The sequence below is a fragment of the Agelaius tricolor genome, unplaced genomic scaffold (genome assembly GCF_023055355.1).
Source record: "Agelaius tricolor isolate 1412-34295 unplaced genomic scaffold, bAgeTri1.0.p SCAF_12, whole genome shotgun sequence".
Lineage (NCBI taxonomy): Eukaryota > Metazoa > Chordata > Aves > Passeriformes > Icteridae > Agelaius > Agelaius tricolor.
The window spans coordinates 4,107,334-4,130,738 of NW_027269272.1; the positions used below are offsets into that span (position 1 = coordinate 4,107,334).

The window sequence follows — 23,405 nt, forward strand, 5'->3', positions numbered from 1 at the left end:
CTTTGCTCCCCAAAGGGGACAAACCCCAGCTCCCTGCTGCAGTCCAGGGACACTCTGGCTCTCCCCTTAACTTCCAGAATGAGTCAAAAACAAACAGAAACCCACACCCAAAGTCAAACAAAACCACGGGGAGTGGTGTTGAAAAATAAGTTTTGGACTTAATTCTTAATTCTTTTGTATTTCACATGTGATTTATTTCAGAATGCATTAGAAACATGACTTGTTGGCCTCACTGAAGTCACTGCAAGTTTTGCTCAGAGACCTCATTGGGTATCAGTTTTTTAAGGCAAAACTTAGAGGAATCAGGGGTGGTAGATCCCATGGAGTCCACGGCTGTGAAATGAGCCTTCCCCCCAGCTTTTATAACTACCAATAGTGCTGTAATAAATGACTTGTGCAGTTTCAATATTTGTGTTACAATAGAGCTTTTATTTTTTTCAAACAGTGAGGAACAATCTAGGATGAAATAGTATCTTTTTTATGTTAGCAATTGGAGAGCAAAATCAGGATTTTAACTGGTGGGAGGGTAGGATTACACCATTCATTTTTCTGCCCTGCTCTTCCTGTTGGTATAGGGTTCTATGGGAATTAAAGTCTAAAACAGAGTTATATTTTCTCATATGAGAAACAATTTAACAGCTTTTTTCTCTCAGAAGTCTTAAGTAATCAATACTTGATTATATGGAATATGATTTGTCATTTGAAAGCTGTAACTATTTGTGTAATGTAACCAGTTTTGTCTTGATTCTTGTGTGGTAGCCCTACAAGTTCATCAGGCTTCCCCTCCACCTCTGAGTTGAAATATCCTCTGTTCTGCAGTGGTAGCTGGGACATGGACTCAGTGAAACCAGCATCACTTCTGGACAGTGTCTCCTGATAATGCTGACGTTGGTTTGGTACTCCTGCAGAAGGTCCCTTATTTTCATAGCTTTAGAGCTCTCATATCTGCTAATGATGGAGAACCTGAGCCTCTTCTGCTACTTTTCCTTAAATATCACACCAGAAGGTTTACAGGGGAGGTGTTTGTAGGCAATTCAGTAGCAGTAGCAGAACACAGTGAAAAAGCAACCTGTATTTGACAACTCTGGTAGCACCCAGCATCAGATCACCTCATTTTTTTTCAAAACCTAATGTATTGCTATTATCTTCAGGGCCACATTTTGTAGTTCTTTCACATGTAAAACTGTCTCTGATCTGGAAAGATGAACAACAGTTGCAATATATCTTCACCTCTGATTTCCTTGGCTTCAGTTTTCCTAATTTTTCCCCTCAGTCCTTTCTACTTTGTCATTCCCAAGAGTTATCTCATTATGTGCTACTTCATCAGATGCCTTTTTATGTATGCTAATCTACAAAAGCACAACTATAAAATGTTATGGCAGGGTGCTGCATTTACCAGCCACTAATTACCTCATGTTCAAGACTGAGCACAGACAGTTTTTGTATGGAACTTTTATCCACAGCACAGTATGCAGATGCTAGAGGACAACAGGATGAAATTAAAAAAAAAAAAAAAAAGAAGAAGAAGAAAATTTTAAAGAAAAATAACACTGAACTGTGTGGGAGAAGGTTGTATTTTGTTTTCCTTGGAATTCATTCAGGCACAAACACATTCCTGGGAAATTGAGCATCCCAGTGAGAGCAAGACAGTGCCCTGAGCAGGGAAGGGCCTGCCCAGGTTCCATCTCACAGCAGGCTGAGTGAGAAGGGAAAGGACAGCTGAGCAGGGAATGGATATCTGAAATTTCCAGGGAAGTGCTGACATGGCTGGAATTACAATCTGGCCCCGAGGCTTGCTTTTTTCATGGAGATTACAGAACTAAGTAGACCTTATGTAGGTCTCAGTTCTGTTAATTAACAGTTTTATAACACATCTGAGGGACCACAGGCTGGCAGAATTTCCTAGCTCACTTCCATTTGTGCAGAAGCATATTGGTATTTCAGATTAATGATCCAGAAGTAGTAATTATGGTTTTATAATAGTTTGTGATGAGATATCAGCTCTCTGTCAAAGAGTCATTTGTATGACTAGATGGAAACAATACAGTGGCTTTTGAATCTCCCAAACAAAGGCCATAGCACTGCTCTGCTCACTGCAGCCTCTGTTGCCTTTACCATGCCTATCTTTTGTTCATAATGAATTCACTCTGGGGCTTTTTTGGTTTTGTTTTCTTTTCTCAAGAGAGTAATTTTTCTGAAAATGCACTGAAAACCATACAAAATCCTTTTACATTTATTTAGGACATGAAAATCTATACAATAAATTGGTAGGAGACTTGTTGCCTACATGCTGTACTGTTGATGTTCACTAAGGCAAAATGGCAAAAATTGCCACTATAAAAAGACTTCTACCATTGCTCATCTGGATGGAATGTGTAGTTCAAGTTGGCTTTGTTTAACTCCTACAAACATTTGGAAATTACAGTTTAATCACTTTAAGGTTTGCAGAATCTGAACTTCAAATATTCACATTTAAAATGTCCAGGTGCTTGGATGATATTCAAGCTTCATAGAATGCAGAAATACTTGTCAGCAAGGGATTAGTATAGTGCTGTGCCAGAGCAAAGATGATACAAGACCAGTGAAATGGATCAGATCAATACCTGACAGCCTCCAGTACATCTTGAGAGATTACAGGACAAAGGGTAATGGCTTCCAACAGGGTGGGTTCATATGAAATATTGGGAAAAAAATCCTTCCCTGGGAGGGTGCTGAGGCCCTGGCACTGGATGGGCTTCAAGGGCCCTTCCAACCCAAACCATCCTGGGATTGTGGGAACATGCACAAGGGTTCCTTAATGTAAGGAGAGAAATGTAAGTGCAAACTCTTCAAAGGATGTCCTTCTGTACATTAGCTCTAGAAAAAACTTATCAGATAAGAAAAATGGGGGAGGAGGGACTATAGGCTGCAACACCAATTATTATAGAATAGTAAAGACACCTAGATATCCATTGTCCATCTGCCCATTTCCATGTTTTGAAATGTTTGATTGCAAAATAAAAATCACAAGTTTTTTTTTGGATTGCCATGTGTTTTTGGAGAGAAATATTTGAAATTGACTCCATGTCACTAAATCCCACTTCAGCTCTGTGTGCTCTGCTAATGTGCAATAGGAGGAGATGGAATGACTGCAGCTCTGATGCTGAGAGCCCCTTGCCCACACTACCCCATGTCATGAATTTAGCTCCAACCCTCAGTTTGACCCGAGTCTGGGCCTCTGCACTGAGCCACAGTGAAGAGCTGGAGCACACCAGGTGTGGGCAGGGACCTCTTTTGCTGCTTTGATGTTGCTTGACAGGAATCCAGTTCATGTGTTCTGTGTTTGCTCCACGGTGTAAAAGGGTGTAAGAGACGCTCTGAAGTTTCCTTTATTTGCCTGATTCTGGGAACTCAAGGACCCTGAAGACCCCTGACAGGAGCTCTGGCCTGGCTGAGGTGGATGTTTTCTGGATGTTATACCAAGTGATTGTTTGCAGGTGCTGTGCTTTCACAGAACACTGCTTTTGAAGAGTGAACAGAACCCTAAACTCACCCTCCTCAACTTCTACCTGTACGCTGTAAAAACTGCAACTGTTTTCCTCACCCTACACACAATCAAAGTCCTAAAGCTATCTGCCCTAATAACTGCACGGACCAAAATTCCGTCCTTGAACGCAATACTACTCCTAACCCTGCTCTCTCTTGCAGGACTCCCTCCCCTGACAGGATTCCTGCCCAAATGACCTATCATTCAAGAACTCACTAAGCAAGACATAGCCCCGGCAGCCACACTTATCTCACTCCTTTCCCTGCCAGGCCTGTTCTTTTACCTTCATCTCACATTCTGCACAACAATTACACTCCCCCTGCACACCACAAACCACATAAAACAATGACACACTAGCAAGCCAACCAGCATCACAATTGCTATCTCAACCACCATGTCCATCATCCTCCTTCCTATCTCCTCTATAATCCTTACCATTATCTAAGAAATTTAGGATTACCTAAACCGAAGGCCTTCAAAGCCTTAAAAAAGAGTTAAACCCTCTTAGTTTCTGCTAAAGTTCACAGGCCATTACCCTGCATCCCCTAAATGCATCTCAGGTGCTTTAATTAAGCTAGGACCTTCCAATTTACCAGCCAGATGGGCTTTGCTCCCATGATACTGTAGTTAACAGCTATATGCCCTAACCAAGAGGCCTCTGCCTAAGGCTCTGGTACATAACCAGTGCACATCAATGAGCTTGCAGTTCAATATGAACTTCACTACAGAGCTGATAAGAAGAGGAATTGAACCTCTGTGAAAAGGACTACAGCCTAATGCTTACACACTCAGCCATTTCACCTGTGACATTCATTAACTGATGATTATTTTCAACTAACCACAAAGATATTGGGACCCTGTACCTAATTTTCAGTGCATGAGCTGGAATAGTGGGTACTGCCCTAAGCCTCCTCATCCCTGCAGAACGAGGCCGACCTGGAGCCCTTCCAGGAGATGACCAAGTCTACAATGTAGCTGTCATGGCCCATGCTTTCGTAATAATTTTCTTCATAGTTACACCAATTGCAATTGGAGGGTTCAGAACAGGTTCTGATAAATGGTGGCTTGTCCTTACACACCTGCACACGCCCCACGAGTTCTGACAAGTGGTGGCTTGGCCTTGCTTGCTCGTACCTGCCTCACACACCAAGGGGTCTCAGCACAATGGCCCATGAATCTTCCCCACCTTTTGGCCAGATGCCACCCACACAAGAACATCTTCTCATAGCCCTACATATAATCCCCATAATGCTTCTAATCCTCAAACCTGAACTAATCTCCAGTATCCCCATATGCAAGTATAGTTTCAACCAAACCGTTAGACCGTGACTCTAAAAATAGAAGTTAAACCCTTCTTACCTGCTGAGGAGAGGTAAAACCAGAGAGAACTGCTAACTCTTGTATCTGAGTATAAAACCTCAGTCTCCTTACTTTCAAAGGATAACAGTAATCCAATGGTCTTAGGAGTCACTCAGCTTGGTGCAAGTCCAAGTGAAAGTAATGGACCTCTCACTAGTCCTAAACACATTCATACTCTTAACCCTAGTAACCCTCTCCACCCCCATCCTATTTCCACTTCTATCCAACGACCTCAAGAACAGGCCCAACACAATTACAAACACAGTCAAAACCTCCTTCTTATATACAGACTCTATAAACTGTAACTTTGGGGATGACTTTGGTGAACCCCCACGGACGATGGTGAATCTATGTGGCTGGACCATGAGGATCCCCTCTCGTTGGTAGCTATATTCCTCCTCCTCTCTTTTCCTTTCCATCCTTTATTTCCTTTTCTGATCCCTCTATCTCATTTGCTGTTGGCCCTCAATAAAGCTGCATTTGTTGTGATTAAACTGACAGTCCCCTGCTGTTTGTCCTTTGCAGTTTTGGGATCTGGTAATGAACCATCACGACTTGCTTGCCCTAGTGGATCATGACAAAGGGGCATGGTGGGCTGGGACTGTTGGCTTTGTTTGCAAAGTGAGTCAAACCAAAGTGGCAACAAGTTCATTCTCAGCTGTCTTTTACCAAAATCTTCATTTCTTACCTAGTTTGCTGCTGATCCTGCACTTATAATTAAAAAAAAAAAAGGAAATCTTACATTTTTGATGTGCTTAATTTACAATATAATCACACTTCTTATGATTGATTTAGTAAGGTGGGAACAGGCTTCAGAGAGAAGGAAAGCTTGTTTTGAATGTTCTGAACAACCTATCAATCAATTTCCTTGGCAAGGGGCAATGTGATATCACTTAAACCGAATGCTGATCTGGGGGTGTTTTGTCTGAGCTGCTGTGTCCCAGACTCCGTGTGGGGCCAGGAGCTGTGTCCACACCCAGCATCCCCAGCTCAGAGTGCTCCTGGAGCACTGTCTCACTCCTGGGAGGAAGGCAGAGCCTCCTCTCCCTCCCAGCCCATCCTGCTGTGACAGAGCTTTGGTGGCTGGGTGCTTCTTCCATGGCTCAGCTGCAGGAATTCCCTTCCCACTCAGCATTCCTGGGGCTCCATGGAGGGGACGGTCCTGCCTGAAGTGTCCTGGTGCTGCTTTGGAGGCTCCTGTGGCATGAGCCCCATGGGTGGGGAGGAGTTGGAGGCCCCCTTGGAACAGGGATGGGAATTTGCTTTCTCTTTGATTTTGGAGTTGTCAGAACTCAGTGCATCCCTCTGGGTGTCCAGAGTTGCCAAGGACCCCGTCGGGGGGCTCGGAGACCCTGGCACACAGCCCAGAACACCTGGGGATTTGATTGTGACCCTTGGAGCAAGTTGCCAGCTTTGTATGAAAATGTGAAAGTCACAGAGGTTTGAATGGTGTAATAACAAAATGATCACAGGGTGAAAATATAGATTTTAGGATTTTTGGTATGGGGGTTGTGGGGGCAAGATGGAGGAATCAGGGCGTGCCCAGCCTTTCTTCTTCTTCTTCTTCTTGGTCTCCATTTTCTGCAGTGATGTTGGCACTTTAGGATTGGTTTAGAGTAGAAGTGCACTGTCTAACATGGGTGATAGGTATTGGGAACTCAGTGTAAATATGTTTTATGTAGTTTGTAGTATAAAAGGACAACATCACCTCAGGGGCGGACAGAGTGCCTGTGGCTGCCCTGCTGAGCAGATCCATTGGGCAGAAAGAAAATTTTATAGATAAGAATTAATAAACAACCTCAAGACGGAAAAGTGAAGAGTCCAGACTCGTTCTTCAGTCACATGGGCCAAAACAGAGACACCCTGCACATCTCAGGGCAGCAATTAACAACCAAAACCCAAGATGGAGTTACATTCCTCTCCCATTCAGAGCACGGCTACCAGCAACTGTATTGACTCTGCAAACCTCCAAACAAAGCAGGCAAAATAATGATGTGCTTACTGAAAACATTTTTGGAGAAGTAAACATTCCCCTTGATTAATGGACAGCTTAAACCTGCTCAGGGAACAGGCCATTCCTTATTGATCCATGGGCAGCTGAAACAATATCATACTGCTTGAATGGTTTGCATTTTAATCACAATTTTGCTTTTCCCATTAATTGGTCCCTATCAAATTCTAGGAGAATTTAGAAGCTAATGATATTTTTTGTATTACAATTACAGCTTTTTGTATTATCACATCTAAATTGCACCCTTTCTAAACTTAAGTAACTAAACCATAGAAGTTACTTTGTTGTTGCCAAAGACAGATGAAATGCAAATGTCAATCACTTGTTGGGCAGCTGCTAAACAATCCTTGCCTACTGAGCATTGGGGATAAGAAATTTCACTGGGAAATCTGCAGTTTGTGCAGCAAGGCTCTGCTCTGTGAAAAAAATCTGTTTTTTACAGTAGAATTTGAGTCACTTAGTGGGCAAATAAATTCATTCTAAATTTATTTACTACCACAAGTTTTGCTGAAGTTTACAGTCCTCAAAAAAGTCCATTCTCAATCATTTGGAAGACCAGCACTGTCCTTGGAAGTGTAGCAAGATGTTTATTTGCCAAATCAGAGCAGTTTCACTAATGATATTCTATACAAAACCAATTAAATAAATATACTTAATCAGGAGTCTGGTGCTGTGTTGCCAGAAAGTGAGGGGATGGGAAGGGCACAGTAAGGGTAACCCCATTCAGGCAGCAGCCAAAATCTTTTTTGGTTTTTAGAGAATGGTGTAGGATACCTTGTGCTCCAATGAACAATTTCTGCAAGTTACTGTTGGTAATGGCCACTCCATGTGTCCCCTGGGGCTGTGAACAAGGCAGGAGAGTTTGGAGGAATACCTCAAATTTGGCTCACTGAATGCACTTAGGAGAATCCTTTTTGCCTCCCTGGCAATGTTTGGCTCTGAACCATTTCATGTGGAAAAAGGTTCCTTGCACACATTTTATTTATATACCTAAACTCATCATTGGGGGAAATTGAGAGCAGTTGCAGCATTTATCACCTTCACAGTTAAAGGATTAGTGATTCTGGGAACTCAAGCCTTGCAGTGAGGCAGGACACCAGTAAGTGGGGAATTGCAGCACTCCTGGGTCAGCAGTGACACTGTGGGTTTGGAGATATCTTCTGGGACTAAAGCAGCAGTTATTTGTCCTTGGCTCTCTTTGAGTTTCCCCTAAGAAATTTGCTGGTTTGTGGAAATCTCTGCTGAAGAGACAGCACTTTGGAATGGTTCTAGGACGTGAACTCTGCTGGTTTTATTTCCTTTCATTCACAAACCCAACAAAAGAGGTTATATTTTTAAGAATTCATCTTGGCTCCCGGAATGATGAATCTGCTATCTCTGCCCTGTGTATGTAATTCCTCTCTGAAGTCACTCTGGGTTTCTCAAACTCATTTTTTTAGAAGGACTTGACTGCAATTCCTTTCTTTGGTTTCAGATGAATTTTGCTGAAATTCAGAGATTCATGGATAGCAATGTGGATGCATTTCAGCACTGAATCTCTCTGCTGAAATATTTCCTTTATTTATCATCCTTGGAAACACTGTCTTTCAGTAACAGCTTTTCTGACTGGCTTCCAAACCACATTTTTATTCATCTGGGTGTAATACAGTGACCCACAAAAATCACAGTAGCTTCTCTTCTACAGAGAAGGGCTCAGCTTTGCAAAGGAAGCAGGCACAGCTGGAGCAGAAGAAGCTGTGTGCCAACAACAGCACAATGTGAGGTGCTGCTGAGGACCCAGGAACTTTGATTTCCTGTGATACAGATCCAGCCTGAGTGAGTCTTTAACCCAAAGTAATCCACATTGCACTGTGTTTCCCTAAGTGGGCAGAAAGGCCCCAGTGCTGTGACTCAGACATACAGATTTTCCCCATTTCCCATTTTCCTGGAGCTCTGTGTGGCTCTGGATGTTACCCAGACAGGTTTCCCCCATTTCCCTGGGGTTCTGTGTGCTCTGGATGTGGCTCAGGCAGGTTTCCCCCATTTCCCTGGGGTTCTGTGTGCTCTGGATGTGACCCAGGCAGGATTTCCCCATTTCCCATTTCCCTGGGGTTCTGTGTGGCTCTGGATGTGACCCAGGCAGGTTTCCCCCATTTTTCTGGAGCTCTGTGTGCTCTGGATGTGACCCAGGCAGATTTTCCCCATTTCCCCGGGGTTCTGTGTGGCTCTGGATGTGACCCAGGCAGGTTTCCCCCATTTTTCTGGAGCTTTGTGTGGCTCTGGATGTGACCCAGGCAGATTTTCCCCATTTCCCTGAAGCCCTGTGTGGCTCTGGATGTGACCCAGGCAGGTTTTCCCCATTTCCCTGGGGTTCTGTGTGCTCTGGATGTGACCCAGGCAGGTTTTCCCCATTTCCCTGGGGTTCTGTGTGGCTCTGGATGTGACCCAGGCAGATTTTCCCCATTTCTCTGGAGCTCTGTGTGGCTCTGGATGTGGCCCAGGCAGGTTTTCCCCATTTCCCTGGGGTTCTGTGTGGCTCTGGATGTGACCGAGGCAGGTTTTCCCCATTTCCCTGGGGTTCTGTGTGGCTCTGGATGTGACCCAGGCAGGTTTCCCCCATTTTTCTGGAGCTCTGTGTGCTCTGGATGTGACCCAGACAGGTTTTCCCCATTTCCCTGGAGCTCTGTGTGCTCTGGATGTCGCCCAGGCAGGTTTTCCCCATTTCCCATTTCCCATTTTCCTGGAGCTCTGTGTGCTCTGGATGTGACCCAGGCAGGTTTGCCCCATTTCCCATTTCCCTGGGGTTCTGTGTGCTCTGGATGTGACCCAGGCAGGTTTCCCCCATTTCCCAGGGGTTCTGTGTGCTCTGGATGTGGCTCAGGCAGGTTTTCCCCATTTCCCAGGGGTTCTGTGTGGCTCTGGATGTGACCCAGGCAGGTTTCCCCCATTTTTCTGGAGCTCTGTGTGCTCTGGATGTGACCCAGGCAGGTTTTCCCCATTTCCCTGAAGCCCTGTGTGGCTCTGGATGTGACCCAGGCAGGTTTTCCCCATTTCCCAGGGGTTCTGTGTGCTCTGGATGTGACCCAGGAAGGTTTTCCCCATTTCCCTGGGGTTCTGTGTGCTCTGGATGTGACCCAGGCAGGTTTCCCCCATTTCCCAGTGCCTGGAGCTCTGTGTGGCTCTGGATGGCACTCTTTACCTATATTCCCTCTGAAATTATGAGCTCCTGGAAATATCAGCTCTTGCTGAGTGATCAGCCAAAACAGAGCAGCTGAGATCAAACAGCACTAAACCTGAAGTGGTTACTTTGGAGAAATATGCCTCAGAAGAAAGCAAAATAGATCCAGTACAGGGTTATATTATTATAATAATCAACAGAAATCAGACATGGGGGAAAAGGTAGGAAATTACAAGGAATTATCATCAATCAAAAAAAATGAGCAGCAATTGAAAGTTAACTGGCTCAAATTTAGCTTGAGGAAGAAATTTTACAGTGAGTGCAAAATCTTTACCTGCATCAAGGTTTTTTGACATTCAGCCTGATGTAATAATGGTAATTAAACTCCAGGAAAGGCAGCACTACAGCAATGTTAATAGCCATGTAGAGATTCCAAGCTTTGACTACATTTTTCTATCAGAATATTCTTCTCCTGCAAAGGTGTGGTTTTTCATTTTGAAATCTATGAGTTGCCAAAGGGAGGCTGTGCTTTGCCAAATAAATAGAAGCTCTCTAATTGTTAGTTTGGAATAACTTGGGTTTGTTAGAAATATAATGCAAAAACCTCACGGATTTTACACTACTTTACCCTAATTTATAATCTGACACTTGGTTCATGAGCTTCAGGAAGTATTAAGAAAACTTACAAAAATCAGAAGAAAGTAGGCACAGCAAATATTGATTAACTGAAAGGTTAATATGTAAAATATTGAGGATGAAGTAAACTAAATGTTCATTTAAATGTTCTAGAACATGCAGAAAGGTATAAGAGCTGAGAAAGTTCTGGAGAAGGCATGGAGCAGGAAAAATATTCTACAGAAATTTTGTTGTGCTGTCTGATGGGAGCCATGAAAGGCACTACCATGAAGGGTAGGTAGAAATGCTGTAATTTTTCTCTTCAGTGCCATTAAAATTTTGTCAAATCACATTTTTAGTTGGGCTTCAAAGGTCATCTTGCATATTTATTGTTATTCCCCCTCCACACATTCAAATATGTCCCTACATGGATTCACATCTTCCCTAAAGTCTGTACAAAGCAAAAAGGAGAACACAACGAATGAACATGGGCTATAAACCTTGCAATGGAGTTCCAATTTACACCTCCAACTTTACTGTGCTGTTTACAGACTGTTCTGCATATAGGACAGAAAAGTTGGTTTGAAGGCAGGAAATATGAGGAAGGAGAAAGAAATGTTTTGAAGGAACACTTAAGAGTTCAATGAGTTAAAGAATTTGCTTGCTGTTCCTCCAGGTGACAGCATTTCCTCCCAAGAGCTAAGACTGCTGGAGTGGTGTGGATGTTCTCATTTCCTCTGGATATTTCAGTCACCCAAAGTGCTGCCATCAAAGTTCAGCAAGCCATGAAGTCCATCCTGTGAAGAGCTGACTTAGTGTTCCACAAGGCCACGTTTTTTGGCTCTCTGAGTGCAGGAAAAATGGTCCCAAAGAAAGGCCCTGGTTCAGCAGTTGCACAGCAGCACCAATTTCATGATCTAATAACCTGCAAAGAGCATTGTCCACTTGTGCCAGGCACCCCTGAGCATTTTGCTGTGGTCTGGTGCCAGCCCCAGTGCAGGGGTTGATCTGTCTCATGCTCTCATTCAGGTCCTGGGCCCTGCTGGGGCAGCTCTGACCCTCCTGTGTCTGACCAGGAACCCAATCAAAACTCATTTATTGCTGCTGGGGCCCAATTGCTAATGCCAAATAGGAGAGATGAGAAAGGCTGTCACTTTTCACAGCAGGAATGACACTGAGAACACTCACAAATTAAATAGGGGAAAATTTGAGGTGTTTTGAAATCATGCTGCTATGATTCATTACTTTTCCACTGAAATCTTTCTCAAAAGTATGAAAATATTAACTGGGGGGGACCCCAGAGGTAAAACATAGTGACATACTTGAAATCAACAGCCACCAGTTTAAATGTGCATATCAGACTGCATTGCCCAGACTTTCAGAGGGGGAAGGAATTTCTGGTGAGTGGATGTGGGAAGCTGCAATTGTAGCTCTGCTGGAGGCATTAATCTCTGTGTCTGGCTAGTCAGGATCTGAGACAGTGCCCTAGCTGTGACTTACACCCACTGGTTTTGATACCTTTGGATAGAGGCAGCAAAAACTAATTCTAAGTCAGACTTCCCAGAGTGTAAAAAAAATATATTTATTCAGTGTGTTCCTAGTTTAATTTTCTTGAAATTACATCTTGGCTATAGGCAAAATACCTATTCACTTCCAAATTTTAATTTTAACTGTATCTTTCCCAATTTGGATCCAGTGTTAAAGTTGAAATCCTGTGTTACCTTCATTAAATATTTCCCACAGATTTGCTAATTTTCTTGTTCTCTGCTGACAATCTCATTAATGCTATTAAAAACATGTTATCTCTGCTTCCAGATTCTATTTTATTTACATAAAATGTAAAATGTCTTAAATGAAAGATACAAATTGGATAACACAAAAGAAGGGTAATAGCACCCAGTAATTTATCTTGCACTGAAAAGACAAACAAACCTTTTACACAGGTGTCCATCAAAGGCCTGCTTGGATGTGATTAGGCAAGATTAACTTTTAGCATGGGTCATGATTTTATTTAGTGATCTCTCCCAATAAAAACCCAGGAAGGTTCATCATTCGTCAAGAACAAAAACTGCTTTGGAAATAACAATTAAACCCACGTGCCTCTTATGCAGCCCAAACCAGAATGGAAGCTGAGGAGTGTGACAGGAGCAGAGTTTGAAGGCAGCAGGGTTCAGTGTTGAGGATTCAAATACCAGAGCTGAGGAACTGGGTGCACATTTCCATTATTCTGATTCGCCACTGCAGGGTTAAATACACTTTCAGAGCTCCCATCTGTATTCTCAAACAGGAATTACAGCACTGTGCACAAAGTGTAGGGGACAATGCAATGGCCTGTCAGCAGTATTAATCCCCACCATTACAGCTAGTTGCCTTTCCTTGGGTTCTTAATGGTATTTAAACAAATACAGTTCTCTCCCCACCTTTCATGTGATTTTTTCCTTCTGCAATAGGCCCTTTTGTTTAAAAACCTTCCTGATGGTTATAGAACACACATATTTATTATTCAGATGGTTCATTTATTAAGAATAAATAATTTAGGTACATTTTCTTCTGTTTAATTAACACATTAGCAGCTGCAGCGTATATGGTAACTAATGTTTATATTTATACTCATTTCTCAGGCTGTTTTGTTCTGCTTGATGGCCACCGTGCTTATTTATTGAAAGTTCCTGAGCTGCAGAAGTCTGCAGAAATGTTTGCAAATCTCTGTACAGGCAATGGCCCCTGTGGTAGCAGCAGGAAAATGCTGCTTCATTCTCCTCATTGGTGTCCAAGGCAAGTTTAAACCCATGCAGCAAGAACAAGTAATCAGGATGGCCCCAGGCCTGCTTCATGCTTGTTGGGAGGAAACATAAATTACATCATTGCTATTGCTGCTGCATTTGGCACACAGCAAACCCATTACTTTATATTCACCAGCAACCCCAAAATTTACTTCCATTCTATTGGAAACTTATTTTTCTATCCTGTAGACTGCAATAGCAAACTTCCATGTGTCAGAGAAAATGCATGCTCTATAATGCTGTACTTTAAATCCATTTTCTTCTGGAAAATTATGCTCCTTTCCCTTTTTTTTTCCTCCAACATGAAAATATGCTGCCATTTTCTTGGGTAATACATAAACATCTTCTAAATGTGATCAAATCTAGATCCCTGTACCTCAGCTGGTTAGTTATCTCTAACTATACATTAAAATTTTTGGAATCACGACTATAGGAACCCAATCAGATTATGTGCTTCCCATTTTTGCTGTTACACAAACATTTGTCTTAAAACAAAATTGTGAAGAACTTTAAACCTTAGACCCTGATCCTACAACCAATGCTGCAATGGGGTTTGCTGTAGGATCTGGATTATGTGTATTTACATACTGAATTCTTTTCCATGGATGATTAAGTGACTTTTATAATGTCAAAATAGATTATTCTTTTATGATTTCCTTTGTTTTTGTTGTTTCTGTTCTTTTTTAACTAATGGAGTCTAATGCACTTAACAGCAAAGTAACCCCACTTTATACCTGAATATTACTGCTAAATTCTCTCTTGGTTTCTCTCTAAAATCTAATATTCACCTTGATATTAAAGACTTTTATTCAGAAAACATGAACATGCCAATAGTTAAAGTTCCCAGCTAAATGTCCCAATATATGATGAGGTAGGATTGACCACGACCTTGGAGCAACCCAGATTTCTTCAGCAAATTCTGCCTGTCAGGGTTAAATCCTGGCCTCCAGCAGAATCTTGAATCCATGCTAGGGAAATTATGATAAAAATAATCTTTACATCTCCAGACTCAAATGGATCTTTCTGATTGACTGCCTCTGGTGCCGGGTCCGTGTCAATAATTCGCAGGGAATGCATGGCTGTGACCTTTTCCCCCTTGTTGGAGAATTTCTATTTTACAGGACCAATAAACCATGTCAGGAGAAAGTGGTGGTTCTAGACATGTGAATGGATGGATCTCAGGTCAGAGGCAATCCTTCAGCACACTCCTGTTTGGGACTAAAGAATACATCTCCCTGCTGCAATGGTTCTGTCAAAAATGTATGCAAGGGAAAATTGAAGGATACACTCTTTCAGTTAAGCAGTGATTAGAAAGAAAGAATAAAATGACTAAAGGATTTCTCACTTGCTTTCTCCAGCCCCAGTGAAGGCTGTAGGAGTTAATGGACACACTGGGTTTCAAGTCAGCATTAAACAGAAGAGGTAATGGCAATTATCTATTATAAATTCCTGCACAGTGCCATATCATCATTACTGTTTGTAAACCTTTCTATCCATCCACATCCATCTCCTGTATGAGACACCAGCAGAAGACTGCAGAACACCCAGGCTGGCACATCAATAAACAAACACAGTCAGGTAAAAAGGAGGAGAGTTTTTCATTAGGGTACCAGAGCTGAAATTAGATTCTGACACCACTGTAATGTTATCTATTGGTGAGGCCTCTTCTTTTGTGCTTCAGCTCCCTCCCCATGGAATGGAGCAGCATTTATCCCTTTTTATTTCTGTTATCTGGCTTATTTATTTAGAGTGTAAGTTGGCTGAGGAGATGCTTCTTCCTGTACAACATCTGCCTTGCAAACCTGCGCTCTACATCCCACCACCAAATTGGTTTTATTTGGGATTGTTAATAACAGGCTTATACTAAAAATGCAATATTTTCCAATTTTAGCTCCTTCAAAGTCTTGCTGGTTGCCTGTAGGAAAATACCCTCTTATGAATGATGATGCTGTGTTTATATATATATATATTGATATATATTGTAGGTTGTACTTCTCGCCTTTCACAAAGTGGGATGTTGTGTTAAAAATGCTTATGCTGTTTGCCACTTTATTTATTTATTTATTTATTTATTTGTAAATTAACAGTCCTATAGATTTTAAAGTTTTTAAAAGAAGTGAATGGTGGCAAAAATTTTATTTTTCTGTATAGTTTTCTGGCCTTCAAAGTTACTTTACATCTGATTTTCCCTGTTTGTTCTATACACTATTCTACTCAAGCTCACAATAGAGATTACAGGAAAGCAGATTCCGTAACTAATTAGACAAGCAGCCAAAAAGAGCTTTAGAAGTTTGTCCCAACAGTTTTAATTTGGACTTTATTTTGTGTCTGAATGCAATATAACAGTAAACATGTATTTCCATCTGTCTTCCTTAGCAGATGAAGCATTGCATCTCTGGTTTGGAAAAGGGCTTGGGCTCTTCTCTCTGTATCCCATAACAATTTTTCTATGTGTGTGGACAGGAGGAGGAGAGAATCCTGCATTCCATCTACTCAATGCATTTTGCTCAATGATTCGTGCTTCTAGCACCACATATAGGGAAAAATAACGGAGAGGAATAGTGATAGAGACCTAAACCCAAACTATTTTATATAATGACCTAAACCCAAACTATTTTATATATAATAATGTCTGTGGTGCCAAAGTTCCAGTGCACTCTGTGGGACGGCCCTGGGGCTGCCCTCAGGCAGGAGGTGCTCAGGGAACATTTCAGGAGAGCATCCTGACCCTGCCCTGTCAGAATGACCCCACTCCCACAGCCCAGGGACCAACAAGAATCCCTTGCAGTGGTGATCCTGTTGGAAGCACTGGCTTTGCCAGAGTCAGGTGGCTTTGATAAGCAATTTATGGGACAGAGCACAGATGAGGGAGCATTTGAAGCAGGAAGGGAGCTATGAAGGGTACAATAATTCCTTGTGGCTCTCACAGTTTATATGGAGTTTGCAGTGTAGTGCATAATCTTAATTTGTAATCTTTGTGCATCCCTCCAAGCCTTGCCAGGGCAGTCTCTGTGTCTAAGGTTTGTCCATTCCTCGTTCATTTCTTCCCCTTACCAAAAGCTTTGCCATTTGTCCTTTTCCTCCAACAAAACCATTTCATGTCCAACCCGCCTTGGGTTTCCAAGGTCTTCTGTTTCCCTCAAACTTTACTGAATCGTTATTTTATCTTTTCTCCTCCTTTCTTTTCTTTCAGCCGCCACCTTTGTGTCTCCCTTTCCCGGTGCCCTCTGCGTGCTTCACCGAAGCCTCGGTTTCCTCCTCTCCATCCCCTCTCCACCGCTCGGCCGTGTCCTTGCTCCCGGCTTGCCGCGGGCCGCGGGGACACCTGCGGGGACACGGGGACACCTGCGGGGGTGCGGGGACACCCGCGGGGGATGCGGGGACACGGGGACACCTGCAAGGGCTGCGGGGACACCTGCGGGGCTGCGGGGACACCTGCAGGGGGTGCGGGGACACCTGCAGGGGGTGCGGGGACACTTGCGGGGACACGGGGACACCTGCGGGATGTGCGGGGACACCCGCGGGGGATGCGGGGACACGGGGACACCTGCAAAGGCTGCGGGGACACCCGCGGGGTGTGCGGGGACACCTGCGGGGGTGCGGGGACACCTGCGGGCAGGTGCGGGCCCGGCCCCGGCCGCTGCCCCGGCTCATGAATATTCGGGCCTGCCCTCGCCGTGACGTCGCCGCGGTCCCGGGCGGGGGCCGGAGCCGCCCCGGCGCTGGCAGCGAGGGCGAGTGACGGCGCGGCGGCAGCAGCCTCCGCCCGCCGGCTCGCCCGCAGCGCAGCGCTCACAGCCGGGCCGGGCCGGGCCGGGCCGGCGGCCGCCACAGGGCCGGGGATGCGGAGGCGCCGCTGCTGCTGCTGCTGGGGCCCGGCGGCGCTGCTGCTGCTCCCGCTGGGGCTGGGCAGCCTGCTCGCCGCCAAAGGCAGGTACCGGGGTACCGGGGCGCGGCTCCGAGCGCTGCGCGGGGCTGAGCGGGGCAGAGCCGCCGCTGCCCGCAGGGAGGGGCGCAAAGTTGGGGCGGGGGTCTCTGCCCGCAGCTCGGCGGGCGCGGCTGTCCCGGGGCCGGGCGGGAGGCGCCGCTGCAGCCGCGATGCTGCGGGAGCCGCGCGTCGGGCAGCGGGGCCGGGCGGAGGGAGCGGAGGGGAAGCGCCGGAGCTGCCCAGGCCCGGAGCGGAGGAAGGAGAAGCGCTGTGGGTCCCCCGGGCCGGGCCGGGACTGCCCGCGGTGCCGCAGGTGCGGCGGGGCTCTCGCCGATCCGCAGCGCTCCCGTCTCCCCGCCAGCCGTGCCCCTGCCGAGGGCTCCGGTCGCACAGGTGTCGGCGATTTCTTGCCTCTGTTTGTTTTCTGTCCCCTTGCATTGTTTCCATGCGGTTTAGGACTGGCTTTGGAGCCCCCAAGTTTTAGAAACTTAGTTTTGAGAACTCTGTCTCAGTCTTTTTTATATTCTTTTCAAACGTTTCAGTTGCTCTTATTTTTGTACGGGGCTTTGGTGTTTATTTTATTTGTAAGCATGTGTGTGAGAGAGAAGAGAAAACTTCAGTGTTTGTTTGGCGTTTGTTTTCTTAACAAAACCCCAGCCAACTGCTTGAGCCGTAACTTTGTGAGAAAATTGATTATTTCCGGCAAATGTTATTGGCTTTGTTTGCATGTACGTGTACGAATAGCAGAAAGTGACTGTAGGAAATTAATTGCTCCTTCTGTTACTGACCCAACGTGCCTTGGTGTCCTGGTGGGAATGCCGTGTTTTCTGGGCAGATTAACATACAACGCGTAACATTTTGATGGAGGGGAGTTTCTTTCCTCCTCTTTACTTTCTAATGTAATTCAAGGTAATTGTCTCCTTTAAAAGGACCTTTTCTTAAGACAAGCGTGGGAGGTTTTATTTCGTGGGAGATTCTTTTAACCTGCCGGCAGTTCATCAGACAAAACGGGGTCGTTCTCGCTGGGCTCTGCTGTGCCTTTCACCACTGGAGGGCTGCAGAGAACATTTTTGGATAACAGAAGCCCCAAGCTCCCAGTAGCTGGTGGTTAAAAATAGGCATTTTAATGTTATTTATATTGATATTCGAGTGCTTAAGTTTTTGCTTATTACTTTACATACCTTGTTTCTTAATATTGGGTATTTTCAAAGGCTATAAGGCAGTGTTAATAAACGGGGTTGGATGTCTTGGCGCTGTATGCAGTTAATATCTGATGTGCTTTTTCTTCCTCCACCTGGTCGGTAGAGGGAAGAAAAAAAGGGTTTATTTCAGCAAGAACCTCGTGCTGCTTTCTCCTTGCTCTCTGTTTTTCTTTGATGAGCAAGTTTTAAGTTAAAAAGCATTTTGTGTGTATCTCGTGCACCCATTTGCAAAGCTTGGTGCTGTAACCACAACCTGGACTTGTGGTCTGAAGGTGCATTCTGGTGGGAGATGGAGGTAGGATGCAGGAGGTGTGTACAAAGCTCCCCACGTGCCCTGAGCATCCTGTTATTTATAGGATCAAAGACGACCAAAGATAATGATTTCTGTTCTCGTCTTACCTCATCTATTTCACTGTGCTCTGCTGCTTCTCATTTTAAAAACAAAACCAAGCCCCCTCCACCTCCACTCCTTTTCCCTACGTGTTTGTGAGGAAGGGGAGAAAGATTAAAGGAGCAGTTCTGGTTCTCACTTTTCTCTCAGTAGAAAAGAACAATTTCTTTCACTAAATTGTTTACTCTGAATAGAAGGGGGAACCTACCCTGCCCCCAAAAAAACAAACTCCCCAAAGTTTTCCAAGGAAAAAGGAATATGAGGCAACATCAGAGTGTTTAGGAGGCTGTTAGTTACAGAACTTAATGTGTGTATTAAAAATGCATACACAATGTGTTAGCTTTGCAGCAGGTTGTTCACACTAAGATGTCTATCATAGGGTACAATAAAAATCACAATTTTGGACAGAAAAATGTTTGCTTTTAAGTATTTTCAAATAGCTTTGCTCTGTAAGACAGAGAGGCACACTTCTGGTTTATTGGAATTGCCTTAATGATGTCTGGAAATATTGTGAACTGTCTCTTCTTGTCTTCAGTTATGGAAAACAGAATATGCTGAAGGATAAGGTTTGGGGTTTTTGCCCATCATATTCAAAATTCATAGGTCCATGTGGTGACAGACAGGGAGTATTTCAACCTGCAGCACTTTTTGTTTCCCCAAATCTCTGCGTAATGCTTATCTCTTAATTTATTACCTTATTCTAGTATGTACTACTAAACTACTCAATGAAGTCCTAAAAGGGCTGTCATATCCAAATTTTCTTGTAAGACCCCATTAATTAGCCTCTTAAATGTTACTTTATTTGAACTTCATCATTACCATAAACAGCATTTTAGTCTTTATTTTTAAGTATGGCCGAAAGCCTCTCAATGATCGGAATAACTTAGAATATTTGATTCCAGTTAAATTAATGGCATGGGCAAAACTTGAAGTCTTAGCCATTGCAGACACTTCCAAATCAGTGGAACATTCAGTCCCACTTGGCAGGTCTGTGATGTGAGTGCATCAGCTCTGCCTGTCACAGCAGAGGAGCAGCTGACCCAGGGAGACAGAGCCAGTGACTGCTCTGTGAGAGAAACCTTACAGCCAGGGGAAGGACAGCGAGGGAGAAGCTTTGAGAACACTCTGGACAGATCCTAGAGTCTGAAATCTTCTGCATCACTCAGCATTTCCTTGTATTCCTTTCTATCGTAAATAATAATGAAATACTTCTCGTTATCAGTTCATAGGGGACATTAAAAAAAAAGAGCCTTTTTTCCAACCTCATTCAAGATACATCAGGAGCAATGTTTGGCAAGTGCTTAAGTCAGAAGACGGGAGGTGAAACAACTGTGCTTTCTTTTGCTGGTGCTTCCTGTAGCTCACCAATAAACCCCAATAAAGACATGTAAATGATTTCATCTTTCTGTTTCTTTTCATCAATAAATGGAGTTAGGAATCCTTTTTTTTTCTAGAGTGTTTTGATTGAAAAGCAGTTCATGAAGACTGACTCTTGTGTCTCACAGGATAAGAGATTCGTCTGATTATGAAGTCTGGGTGTCAAGATAATGAAATGATTTAGAGGTCTCAAAAGACAGAAGTCAGTATTTGATAGCAGCTTTAGTATTCGGGTATTTCAGCACAGGAGACTGACAACTATATTTAAATTGTCATTATGAAGTTAGAGAATGTTTGCCAGTCGAAATCATATTGTTACCAATTTTAATTGCGTTGCTTGGAAGACTACCAAGACTGGGAACTTAGGAGATTCCAAAGCATATTTTAATTGTAAGCAGTGTGTGTGCCACTTAAAGAGCACCCTCCAAGGTGCATCTTTTGTGGCCTGCCATTAAGTGGCTTGTGAGCAGTCAGAGTTGGATCCTATTTTTCCCCTTTGAAGGGACTGGTTTTGAACTCGGAGAGTTGTATCTGTGTCTGGACAAGCTAACATGTCACAGGCTATTTTCTTAAGTAGCTACAACTTCTCTCTAAAAACAAGAAACTATTTAACCCTTAGAAGTGTTAGGGGAAAACCAAACTACTAGAAAAACAATCTGTAAACAGAAAAAACCAGTTTGTAAACAGGAAATAAATAAATTGTCAACAAATTAGGTTCTTATATGAACTGTCACTTGAGGAGCCCCGGATTTCCACGGGGCAGGTGAGCAGCTGTTCTGGGTACTGCTCCATGCACGGCTCTGTGATGTCTCTGGAGGGATCATCGGGAGGATGCTGCCTGTTCCACTGCTGCAGTGTTATTAATGGGAGGCACTGTAAAAGCAAACTTGGAGGCATTGTCTGGGTGCAGTGGAACAATGAACAAACAATCCTTCAGGTGCACAACCAGGATGTTCCAGGAGGCAGCTATGACTGTAGGAGGAGCCATACCAGCTTGCAAAGTGCCCATGCCCTCCATCACCAAACTGATTTTTCTTATTATTCGTTCAACCCCTCTTTATCAAGGGGCTTTGACTGGATAGCTCATTGGTGTGATCTTTAACACTCCCAGTGAGAAATCTGCAGCTGAGGATGGAACACAATTGGTTGAGGTTCCTGTCAGTCAGCCATGGGGCCGCTCTGTGGAACCGGCTGGGTTTCTTATTTGTTATTTGTAGCGAGTTAATTGCCCAGGACAAGCCAGCTTGTGCTGTCACTACTGTTACAAAAAGGGACCCCAGTGCTCTTTAACTGGTTTTTAAACACCCGGCAGCTTTGCCCAGTGGATGAGAGTTGTGCACGCTCACTGTGGGCTTCCAACGCAAAATTCACGATGCCTGTAATGCTTCAGTGTTTTGTTTCCTTTTATGAGCTGCAAATTTACTCTATCAAGAAGGTTAATGAGTGGGATCTAACTATTTAAAATGTGCAAGTGTCAATTTCTAAAGTGCACTTTAAGACAGTGCATTCTAAATGCCTTCAAATTCTCTGCTGTGTGCATTTCAATAAAAATGGGTATGTTGATTGGTTATATCTATAAGAGCAAGGGAGTGAGCTACCTCGAGTAAGTTGATAGAACATTATGGATTATAATATGGTATCAAAGTTCAAGTGGCTTCTTGATAAAATTAGCCTAAAGCTCTGGATGTGCATCAGTTAATTTGGTACTTGCTGTTCTCAATAAGTGATATTAAAAAACATTAAAAATCAGCATTTAAGACATATTAAATTTAAGTGGGTTTTACCCCAAATCCTGCTTGATGTGGAAGATGGATGATTCTTAAAATCCATCTTTTAAGAAATTATTTGGGTTTGTGTAAGTCTCTTGTGGTGCTTGGTGGTGCAGTATCCCTGATGCTGCTGGCTTTGTGGCACAAGCTGGGTGTGTACAAGATGCTCAAGCTTGGCAAAAATTAAAGGGATTGGAAAAGTGGTTCAGGTTTTTTGGGGCCCTTATGGGTCTGAGTAGCCTCAAGATACAGATGGAGTGTGAGTTGACCAATAGATTGCTGAAGAGCATTGGGCTAGGAAAGATGATTTTTGCAGTTTACCTAAAAACACATTTTGGAATAGAACAGAAGTGTATGTGCTGAATTTCAATTCATTTTAATGTGGCCTCTCTCAGTATTGATTTTAAAGATGGCTCTGCATGGATTTGCAGTTTTCCAGCAGTTAATGCTGTTATTTAGATATTTGGGTTTTGTATGTGTAATCTTGGCCCTCGTTAAATCAATGTGAGATTTGCAGTGTATCTTGGTAAAATTGGAGTTTCATCCTTTGTGTGTTTTCCTATAAATGTAAACAGTTATTTCAAAGCTTTAATATTGTTCTGCTAATAGTTGCCTTTATCCAAACAGGAGGAATGTTTGATTTATCTTTCCTTTTACAGCTTCCTGTGCTATAACTGCTTTCATTGAGCCAATAGAACCATTCTTGGTGGCCTTTGTTTGTTTGGTTTGCGTTTTTTGTTCGTTTTGGTTGGTTGTTTTTTTTTTTTTTTGTCGTTTTCGAAGTACTTTTTATTCCACTTCAAGCTATCAAGTGCCGTGTTGGTCAGAATGGGTTTCCTGCAGGTTTAAGTGTGGTTATTCTTCCCTGTGCTGCCTGTCAGAACAGCTGTGCTGAAGCAGGCTGCTTGCTCCTTGTCTGTGTTCCAGCCCCATGATCCCTGCCTCGTGCTGGGTAAACACTGGGAGTGCAGGAAAGTCAAGCTGAGAGTGCTGCACTCTCACAAAGTTTCCCTTGTGCTCATTTTGTGGAGCTGTTTCTTGTTGCTGTTGTAAACCAGACCAATCACTTGAAGTTGCATATCCCAAATATGGAGAGTACTTGGCTGTTGTTCTAATAGCAATGATTAAGAATGACATTTAATTTACTACTACTGTACTTCGTGTGTCTTAGGACAGTTAAAATGAAGTAGGACACCTTTTATTTCATTTGATGAAAATTGCAATCAAATACAATTATTAAGATTCTGCTTTTTGATCAGCATTCATCTGTCACTCACTTGCTAGCAG

The 23,405-nt window shown here is 43.5% G+C and overlaps 1 protein-coding gene across 6 annotated transcripts in view; it reads left to right on the forward strand.

Annotated features, from left to right (window-relative positions):
• The first annotated feature begins 17,150 nt into the window (after window positions 1–17,150).
• CLSTN2 (calsyntenin 2) overlaps window positions 17,151–23,405 on the forward strand; it is a 347,811-nt gene continuing 341,556 nt past the window's right edge. For all 6 annotated transcript variants that reach the window (XM_071437165.1, XM_071437166.1, XM_071437167.1 and 3 more), the window contains exon 1: window positions 17,151–17,381. In XM_071437165.1, the coding sequence (XP_071293266.1) occupies window positions 17,294–17,381 (88 nt within the window). In that variant the 5' untranslated portion in view covers window positions 17,151–17,293. The remainder of the gene's footprint in view (window positions 17,382–23,405) is intronic.